The 10,915-nt window shown below is 36.9% G+C and overlaps 1 protein-coding gene across 16 annotated transcripts in view; it reads left to right on the top strand.

Moving 5' to 3' along the window:
- LOC102937637 (centrosomal protein of 290 kDa) overlaps positions 1-10,915 on the top strand; it is a 115,147-nt gene that overhangs the window by 102,698 nt on the left and 1,534 nt on the right. For 10 of the 16 annotated variants that reach the window (XM_043546457.1, XM_043546495.1, XM_043546472.1 and 7 more), the window contains 9 exons: positions 1-135; positions 1,224-1,310; positions 2,811-2,975; positions 3,516-3,638; positions 4,104-4,276; positions 5,370-5,511; positions 8,958-9,031; positions 9,168-9,271; positions 10,620-10,708. In XM_043546457.1, coding sequence (XP_043402392.1) covers positions 1-135; positions 1,224-1,310; positions 2,811-2,975; positions 3,516-3,638; positions 4,104-4,276; positions 5,370-5,511; positions 8,958-9,031; positions 9,168-9,271; positions 10,620-10,708 — 1,092 coding nt within the window. Of the gene's footprint in view, positions 136-1,223; positions 1,311-1,898; positions 2,976-3,515; positions 3,639-4,103; positions 4,277-5,369; positions 5,512-8,957; positions 9,032-9,167; positions 9,405-10,619; positions 10,709-10,915 lie in introns of those variants that run through there. The other 6 variants (XR_006290857.1, XM_043546463.1, XM_043546523.1 and 3 more) reach the window with 6 other exon arrangements.

The raw sequence follows: 10,915 nt of genomic DNA on the forward strand, positions 1-10,915 counted from the left end.
ACGTCAGGAATAGGATCAGATGATCAGTGTCAAAGACAACAGGAGCTTCAGAAAGAAAATTTGAGATTATCATCTGAAAATGTTGAACTAAGGTTCCAGCTAGAGCAGGCTAATAAAGATCTGCCAAGATTAAAGGTATTTTTTTAGCATATAACACATTTTAAAGGCTCATTGAGAATGTAAATGTACATTTAAAAAAAAACAAACTTCTGTGAACTCTGTTGTACTAATACATATTCCATACATACTATATACATTTGATGTAAATATATAGAAAACCAAATACACTAGGGGCAGATTTCAGAAGCCACCTGTAAGGCCTAGTCTTTCAAGTAAACATATCTAGTTACAGCTGAGGACTCTAAAGCCCCTGTCCTGCAATAAGTACCATAAGGGTAGAACCCTGCAGCCTCAGAGAGGCACTTGAAAGTCAGTGGAGTTGTGCATGTGCAGAGTCCTGCCCATTGCAGGGACCTAAATATGTACCTGCAGTTTATCATACATAAATGTTTGAAAATGTTAAAAATTAATAATTAAATGTGCCTGGGTAAGAGGTCCCTTTTAAATTTGTCCCTTTATGTTATAAATTATGGAGTGGTGTAGTCGCTGTTCCATAGTGTAGTTGAAGCCAACTTCCCATTACAGTCCCTGTTTTCAAACTGGCCCTTTCCCAACTTCTAACCCACCCTCTGTCGCCCAAAAAAACCAATCCAATTTCAGACTGACAGCTCTCCTACTAGGGTAGAGTTTTCCTGGGAAATTTGGGAAAAAATCAACAAAGGTGTGTGTATTGTTTGGTTTTTTTTAATTATTCCTAGGTTATAAAATATGAGTTGAAGCTAGATTGTGCTGTACCCTAAGAATTTAGATTATGAGAAAACATGCAGAACTCACATACTCTCTAATAATTTTTTTGTTTGGGTTTTTTTTAAGATCTTTACAATGCACTTAATATGGAAGATCAGCAGCATACCAACATTATTTAATGTTTCGATTAAAGAATAAAATATGGGGGCAAATTTAGAGGGCATGGGTTTTGTAACCTGGGTGGTTAGTAGCACGTGATGAATTATATGGCAAGGAGGAACTTATTTTTTGGTTTTGTTTAATGTTTTTCAAAGTAAACTAACTGAAGATGGAAATTTTTGTAATTTAAAAAAGTTTAAATTCACCTGTTAATTGAGTAAAGCCTAAATAAAATGGTTATTATTTGTATTCTTTAGGACCAAGTAGGTGACTTGAAAGAAATGTGTGAGCTTCTCAAAAAAGAGAAAGCAGAAGTCGAGCGCAAGCTAGGCAGTGTTAGAGGGGTGAGTAATGCTACTGTGTTTTTCAGAATAATTAAATGATTGAAATACACAAGATTACTAGTAAGGTTTAATTACAACTGAAATGTTTATCATCAAGCAAAAGAAGATGGGAAATGTTAGTTTTTACACTTAGTTACCTCTCCTTATTTTATTATCTTGGTACTTCAATCAAAGAACCAAGATACTAGTCAATTGGCTTTTACTATTAGTAAAGTTTCTCATATACTTAAATCTTTGCAGGATCAGGTCCTTCGTCTGCGACCTGTATTAACAACAGTTACCTGCAAAACTATCTCTTCACCAATATGAGAATATAGCCATAAGTGTATGCAAAATGATATTTCGTTCTGTATTTGAAAATCTTTTGGTAGAGCTAACCAAATGGGATTAGGTTGTTAGAAAGTGGAACCTGTAGTTAGAGAAATATTTTGTTTTTTAATATAGAAGAGGATTATATAAGTGGACCTTCAGTTTACCTCAAGCCTATGTTAGTGATTGATGTAGTCTTCAATTCCCTTCTCACCAGTACACTAGTACAAGTACACTGCAAGTGTAATGGTGTGAAGTAAACCCTTCTTCATTCCTCAGAAGACCAGAAAACAAATGCTGCAGCAGAAACATTACTCCTCCATTGCCAACATCTCATGAAACCACAAGTGAGACGCTTACAAGATGCAAACACTGTAAGAGCCACACTTGTGCCTCTTACACTGTACAGGGAGTGAAGTGTGCTGCCTCCACAATTGTTGCTCCCTGGGCTTCCCAAGAAGTAAAGAGGAGTCAGCATAGTGCTGCAGGGAGCCATAACCGGATTCCCCACATTCCTTTGACCTCCTACACTATGCCACTGTTTCTTCACTTCTTGACTTCAGCAGCAACAAGGTCTGCCTCCTCCTTTACTGGATAAGAGGAAAGTAACAGTGAAATTCTCTTAATTTACTGAAGTGATTGTACATTGGAGTTTACTGTATGTAGAGTCTTTTCCCCTTCCCTCTTTTTTCCTGCGTTAATAAAATACTAATAAAGTAGGAAGGGGAGTAGATAATCCACTGAAATGCAGTACTTCATATTTGCTTGGCCAAGTGTTGCATTCCAAAGAAATTAGCATAGTGGAACTGTGCTAATATGTATGTATAAATGCAGAATTTTCATAGCACAATGTATTTACATACCAAATGTATAAATGTTGTGTGAGTTCTTTTAATAACACAAAAATTTAGATCCCCAATCCTGCAATTTGTTGTGCATGGACAGACTTCATGTGTGCCTGTTGACTTCAGTGGGGCTCCTTTGTGTCCTCCACCTGCAGGTAACAAATTTCAGATTCAGAACTATAATCCCAAACTATAGTTACCATATTTGTGTGTTTACAACAAAGCAATTAAAAAAAAACAAGACTTCAGACACATTTGATATCTCACTTAAAATTTCAAGCATTTACTTCATTATGCTTTTTTTTTTTCTTTTCTTTTCTTTTTTTCCCCTGTCTTTTCTGTGTAGTCTGGTAGAAGTGGAAAGACCGTTCCAGAATTAGAAAAAACCATTGGTTTGATGAAAAAGGTTGTAGAAAAAGTGCAGAGAGAAAACGAAGATCTGAAAAAGGCCCCTGGAGTTGTCTCTAATGAGAAACTAGTTAGCCTTGAACTTGAAAATGAGAGGCTAAAGGTACTGATTTATCATTCGTTCTTGTTTTGTGTAGCAACTTATATATAAATTAATTAGGAAAACTGATGAATAATTGTGTTTCACCTAAAACATAAATATCTTCAGTAGTGTATATAATCAAACCTGTTGACATTATTTGGCACAAAAATTTGCTTCAGTTAAAAAAAATCACAAATGTGAACTTTGTACTACACAGATGCAAAGCTTTACATATGCACTTCCTCCACAAAGTACTAAACCCGCCAAACAAAATCGATGTTTTGTATTCTTTCGTAATAATAACTGAATAGAGTAACTTCTAAAGCAAAATGTGAATTTTAATGTAATGCAAGTTATTGTGACAGAGATAAATTTCTAAGGGAAATTTTGATATTCAAAATATCTTTTAATGTATTTGAGATATAGACATAAACGTGCTAAAGTGCTTTGCTGAATTGGGACCTGCATGTGCTAGATAACTGTAACATTCAAAATGAGAACTCGAAAGATTCTAAGTTGTGTAAATACATATTTCTGTTTTGTTTTTTGTTTAATATTTAGTCTGAAATGGAAAAAATGAAACTTCATCTGGGTGGCCAGCTGAGTATGCGTTATGAATCAAAAACCAGAGGCATGGAAAAAATCATTGCTGAAAATGAGAGACTACGTAAAGAGCTGAAAAAAGTACGGTTATAGGATAGCATCCAGCCATTTGAGGAAATTGTTGGTTATATTAAGCATCTTTTCTTTTAATTTGGCTGGAAGTATACATATTGAATATTGAATTTACAGTTCTGTACACGCTCAGATACTATTTTGATGGGATTCCTAAATACATAACAGATAGTATTTATGATGTTCTTGATACCATACCAATTTGTGCTGTAGTCCGATTAGATCACAAAGGCTAAGCAGAATTGACTAAGGTCAGTGTCTTGGATGGGAGACCTCCAAGAAATACCCAGATGCTATTGGAAATAGTGTTTATGATCTAGTATGTGGCGCTCTTCCTTCTGAATCAGTACAGATCCAATTTCTGAGTGTAATTTTATAGAGTTCAGTGCTGCGTGAGGTTCTGTATTTTGGATAAAAGAAGCATGAAGGCACTTCACCACAATGTATATAATTTTGTGCCTCATTGGACAACAGGAGGCTGACACTGCAGAGAAGCTACGAATAGCAAAGAATAACATAGAGATAATAAATGAGAAGTTGACTGTGGAACTGGAGGACACTGTTAAGAGGTTAAACTTTGCTGAAAGCAGAGGTCCACAACTCGAAGGAGCTGACAGCAAAAGCTGGAAATCAATTGTTGTAACAAGGTAGGAACTGAGAGTGAAACAGGCAAAATGATTTGTTTTCTTTAAGTATTTTTAAAGAATGATATTTTCATGATCATAGTTCTCAGTTCCTTTTCTAAAGCATTTCTCACTGACCTCATAGCAATCATTGACGAATTTACTATATTACAGATGTTCAATATACAAACTTCTAACCCAGATCCAGCAGACATGTAGCGTCCTCAGTCATGTGTCCATAAACCCCTGTTAGTCTCTGCTGCTCCAGAAACTGTTTTTTCTGTTCTGAGAATGACCCTCCCTTGCAGCTTCAAAATGCTGGATTGTTAAACTGAGGGGACTACCTTCCAGATTCTGCCCTGTACTATTACAGAATATCATAACTGGGCTTTGAAGAATAATTTTGTGGCATTTGCTGAGCATGATAAGCAAGCTCCTTAGCATCCTACCATGAAGGCAAATTCCTCCATAATTGATCAAACAACAGTCACCCAGAGAAGTGTTGAAAGGTCTATGACCTGAATTTCTCAGACTTTGCCTTGTTAATAGCACTCTGGTGGTGATGGTGAATGGGAAGAGGTATAAAGAGAGGGGTTATGCAGCTTCAAAATTACACCATCACAAAATAACAAAACAATAGTCTGAGAGGAGGGAGGAGCCCCTTCCCCACACCAGGAGTATGATGGTAGATGAACCACATGCATCCTACAAAGTATTGGAGTGGATAGAAGGTAATACACACAGACCCTTCTGCCTACCTTTCCCAGATAATATTTTCAGTAAACAGTTGGGCCTGGAGCCAGTAATTCTTTTACCTGTAGTGGATGGGAAAGTGGAATTGCGGAGGCACAGACAGGGTGATGGGTACACCTAAGTACCCGTTGGAGACCATATGTACATACTCAGTGTGACTAGCCTGTCCTGCTGCTTGGCTACATTCTGTTTTTAGCACACACACGCACGCCTTCTACTAGGGTCACCATCTTTGTTTTACAAAGGGTTAGTTTTTGCGATAGTCCTTTGGACTGTGTGTCGGGTTTGCAGGATGGGGAAAAAATATTTTCTGGACTAGGCATAGTATTTGCAGAATGGCCTTAATTTTCTTTCCTGTTTTCAGGATGTATGAAACTAAAATGAAAGAACTGGAAACTGATGTTGCCAAAAAAAATCAAAGCATTACTGATCTTAAACAGCTACTGCAAAAGGCAACAGAGCGTGAACACAACATTGAAAAACACACACAAGACTTGAAGGAACAGGTGAGTAAAACGTAGCCTAACGGTGACAAATTTAGCCTATCTATAATAATAAAAGGCAGATTTTTCTTCCCTTGTACATGTCTATAGGTTTGTTGTTATAGTGTGTTTCATTATTTGCGTATCCTAACTATACATTTCCATACTTAAGCATGTTTGGCGTTCTTTTAAATTTAACCTTAATGGTGAATTTCCTTGGTTAATAAAGTTTAATATTGGGATAATCCCTATAATGTAATTTACCCTAAATTTCTGATATGAACTCTCAACTTTGTTTCCCATTTACTTATGTTAAAATGGAGTTAATCAGAGGTAGATTTTCCTCCACTATACACGTCTAAACATTTATCACTGTAGTATTGTTCATAAGTGCTGAGCTGTAGGTATGGATGTTTTAATATGCCTTAAAATTTCCTTCTAACTCATTCAATAGAAGCTGTTTGTTGACTTTGACTTTCTGAGCATAGTGCAAGAACTGTCTCCTTATTCAGACTTTTGCTTTCATGGGTTGGTTCAGAGGGTGGACTCCCACACAGTATATGAGGAAGGCTTTCAGTTTGACATTTTATCATTTCACTTGTAACTGTTTAATGTTATATTCTGTATATGAAGCACCTAAAGATGCTTATAAGTGTATTTAATACATTGAAAAATATAAATTAATAAAAACTTTTGACAATCATATGTTTAAAAAAAAAAGTTGGGTCAAATTTTTGGCCCACGAGTCTTGACACAGAGTGCTTTTAAATGTCCCAGAGTAATTAGCCCCAGGACTGTATTTGCCAAGATTAGCCCCAGGCTTGTCTTGGTTTTAATGTGTATATGCCATTTCTCCAGCACTATGTGAGGAATCAAAAGTTTGTCAGAATGCATAGAGCTGTGACTTATTTTGAGTAATTTTTAAAGTTTAAGTGCTATTTTCTTCTTTGCTATAGTTTTTGAATACGTGTCAGTAATCTGAACACTGGGCTGGGGCAAAATCAGCAGAGATCTGTATGTAAACTTTGCAGTTTTTTATCATCAATCTGGAGCAAGACACTTTGCAATTTATTTGTGTGTCTCAAATAAAGTTTGCAGCTGTCCTTCATCAAGCATAACTCTATATCAGCAGAACAGAAATTGTGGACGTGATTAAGAATAAACACTTTGGCAAGGCAACAATAGATTAAAATACCCAGTACAAAAAGCAAAAGTATATGAGATCATTGACTATTACAATTCATTTGAGGAGCATGTTCATTAAAATGTCCTAACTGGAATAAAACTATTCTAATTGAAATATAAACCACTGTATTCATAACATATCTAGCACAGAAAGATAAAGGCTTTATTTAGGAAATACTGATTTGAAAGTTTTGCTTAATTAAAATACTACCTCTAAACTCTCTCCCTGTTGACTATTTCATCCTTGAAAGATACCATCTACGCAGAATTCTCGTTCTTGGGCCTTAGTTCATTGGGGAGAAACTGGCAAAATTCCCCAAGCTCTGCATTGTTTTAACCTGCTAGTAAGGTAGTGTGAGAGCTAGGCCCCACAGTGTACTAACTCACCACCTATTCCCATGTATAAATGCTTCCCTTTCAACATTCCATTCATACCCTGCCCCTGACAAAATGTTCCTGTGACTTAGGTCAAGAATACACTGTGATGCAAAGGATAGAACACAAGACGGAGGCTATGCCTACACTTACAGAAATATATAGTACAGGTACTATACATGTAGCTGTACATCTGTGACATACCCTCAGGGTAAAATCTGGAACTGTGGGACCCGGACCCCCTTAACTCTTCAGAGAGGACTGTCTCTTCCAATGCTATGCTAGTGACAAGCAGCAAACCCATCCAGGTGCTATCACTCAGCCAAAAACATGCAGAGACACACCCAGCTAAACTGCATGAGTGCTCACCAAGCCACTCATGAACTGTACACAGGGAAACATCAGCAAATTTCCCCCAGATGCAGCCTTGCACACCAGAAATGTTACACTGCTCAAGACCCTCTTGAACAATGCAAGCTTATTAATTAGTTTGCCATTTTATCAAAGGATAGTGGACATGCACTAGCCTTTATAATCTCAGCAGACACCCCCAAGTGCTTAGGACAAACTCACTGGTTAAGATTAAACATTAAAATAAGTTGATTCACTACAGAAAGATAGATTTTTAAATGATGGTAAGTGTTATGTAACCATCTCTGACCTTTATACCTAAGAAATAACAAGTAAACACGCATTCTAAATCCTAAACTTTATCAGACTAAGCAAGGGTTGGTTGAATCAATCCGTTTCATCTCACCCACTAGGCACTATAAGCAGTTCACAGTTCTTAATACTGCTCAGCCTAGGACCAGTCTCCCCAGTTCAAAGTCTTTTTTTTCCCCAACATTCTTGTTGCCTTCAGAGGTCGGGGAGGAGAGAGAGGTGATCTTATGATACCACTGTCCCTTATTTTATATCCTCAGTTTTGGGCCGGATATATACTGTAGGAGTTCAAGCATGTAGGGTACTCTACTCACCTAATCCATGCCTCCCCATCAATACTGCTATTTGTACCCATGCTAGTTGCATGTGCAGTGTCTGTACTCTACATGATGCTGTAAATGTACTTATCTTGAGTCCAGAGAACTGAGTTCACGTCCTGTCTTTACCACTTACCTGCTGTGAGATTTTGAGCAAGTCACTTTCTATCTCCAAACTTCAGTTTGCCCCTCTGTAAAATTCAGATAATACAACTTGCCTTGCTTTGTAAAGCACCTTGAGATCTACAGACGAACAGCGCTTTGAGAGTAAAGAATTGTTATTTATCCTGTCTGAAGGATCTCAAGAAAAGGAGAAACTCTTTGATGTATCTGTCTCTTTGGATCAGTGTGTGTATCCAGCACTCCTACTCTCTTGCAGGCTTCCCATGCCAAGAGAATCTTCGGGCTCACTCAAATAGTATAGTAGTCACCTCACTGAGCCTACTTCCCTCTGACCTGCCACCAGCAGCGAGCCATGCCACACAGCCAGAGCTCTTGCTAGGGCCATATTGTGTCTATCTGCATCTTTATGCATATAAATACCTTAGTATATCTGGCCCTTGATCTTTATCTAGACTACTCTGTATTTTCTGTTCCTTCCTACAAGGCAGTTGAAGCACTAATTCATATTTACTATAGTAGGCTTATAACTTTAGATGCTTTACAGGAATTACCAGCATCTACAAAGGCGCATCTGAAAGTTTTTATATTGCAATTTATTTGTTTGTCCAATTAAAAGTTCAGTTTACCTTTTCTCTAAGATTAATACTACAGTTCTCTCTGCTACTAGGCTTCTGTTTTTCCTTTCTCTGTATTACTTTAGCTATGGTATTCTCAAGTTGAGTTGCTCTGAGTTAATAAATGTAACTATAGATATTGTTTTCAAATGTAAAATGTCCTCATTTTCCTTATACTACTTTTAAACCTAAGATTGAGCTTCTGAAACACTTTCCTGAAGGTGCTAGCACGGAGCAAGGCCTTGCTAGAGAGCTTCAGCTTCTCAGGTAAAGTACCAAGAATTATACCTAAAATATGAACCCCCGCTCCACTATGTACAGAAATGAGAATAAGACGTTCTTAGATATGAATACCCAGAATAATTTTTACTCTTCACAATATTTCAAATTAATTGTCTTACAGATTAACCAGTAATCGACTGGAGAAGGAAAAAGCAGAACTAGCTCACCAGGTGGACGCTTACCGACATCAAACAGGCACCAGTGCAAGCGAAGGTTCTGCAGCCGGTAGCCATTTTCAGTATCCAAAGTATAAGGATTTTTCAGTAATTTGGGCTGGAGCTGCTCTCATTTACTACACTAGTGAGAGTCGGGAGTAATTCCGTAACAGTAAATTAAATTACACCAGTGTAAAACTAGTGTAAGTAAGAACACAATAAGGCCTTCAATATTTGAGCACCTATGTAAAGCTGCAGGTACTCTGTTGTAAAAGAAATGCTTGCGAAAAGCTAGATCCTTTACAAATATATTTTTATCTTCAGAAAAGGATATTTTATGGTAATTTTGTGATTATGTTAACAGCAGTTGCTGAAGAGAATACCTTTCCTTTTTGAAAACATGTACATAGTTTTCTGATGCACACATCAGGATTCTGTGCACACTAGAAGCAGATAACTGTTTGACAACTATTGCAACACTGGTTCTGCATGTTTTCAGTGGCATATGTATTATACAACTGCTACCAGAAATCATGTTTTAGGCTATCCACTAGCAAGTTTACAGCTACTTAGTACTACTTGTAACCACTAACAAGTGTCAGGACAGAGACTAAGAATGGGCACATAACAGTGGAACTATGCTATTAAATTAATTTTAAAAAGCACCTTTGATCTAAAGAACATTTACCATAGCTCCCCCTTCCTTACAGCTGCTGCCCTTCCTTCGTGATTCACTCTGAGCCCTGTGGTATAATTAGAAATAGCTGGATTAAATTTTAAAACAATTAGGTATAGAAACTAAATAATGGTAAAATCTATTTAGTTTTGGAATAGTCTCTCAAGAGAAGTTGTAGGAGCACTGTGGATTGAATCATTTAAAACTGGATTGGAAAAATACAGTGGAGTAAATGACATAATTGCTTTCTTCTGTATTTAACAGTCTAGCACTGCTAGCCACACTGGATTTAAAAAAAAAAAAAAAAAACTTTCAGCAGAAACATTCAGCTGTCAGAGTGAAATTAACAACATTGGTCTTTAAACTTACCAGGAACGAAGGTTAATAAGACTTAATTTTTAAAAAATGGGGCATATCAAACCTCTCAGAGCTATGTTTCAGGCAGACTCATTAGGATAGCAGTGCACTCAGTCAATCAAAACATTTACTTCACAACAAAGACTAGCCACTTAATATTTTTCATTGAGAGCTTATGTTGTGAAGTAGATGGAGCTACCAGAATAGTGCTGGGGATGACTTTTTGACATTGCAAGATTGGGTAACTGGATTTAATGTTCTCCACTATGTATTGCTTATTAAATATAATAGTTATGAATAGGTTAAACATTTTAATTGATTTGCAGTATCTTGAATTTAGTAATCTAGCTTGTCCTTTTCATAACATATGATTATGTTTTTTTAGAGAAAGGCAGAATTGACAAGTTAATGGTAGATGTAGTAGATCTCCAGACACAGCTGCAAGCCTCAGATGTGGAAAAACAGCAACTTACAGTGAGTAGTGTATGGATACCACCACGGTGATATTGTTCACTTATCTTATGAACTAATGGGTAGCTAGGAAACAAGATTACATCCACCCATTAGTTGAGGTCTTATATAATGGCCAGACTTATGACTTTTAAAGTACAAACTCTCCAAAAACAAGTTTATAGTACATCCCTACTTTATGGATTCATGCATGTAGTGCACGACAGATGG

This window comes from Chelonia mydas, chromosome 1 (genome assembly GCF_015237465.2).
Source record: "Chelonia mydas isolate rCheMyd1 chromosome 1, rCheMyd1.pri.v2, whole genome shotgun sequence".
Lineage (NCBI taxonomy): Eukaryota > Metazoa > Chordata > Testudines > Cheloniidae > Chelonia > Chelonia mydas.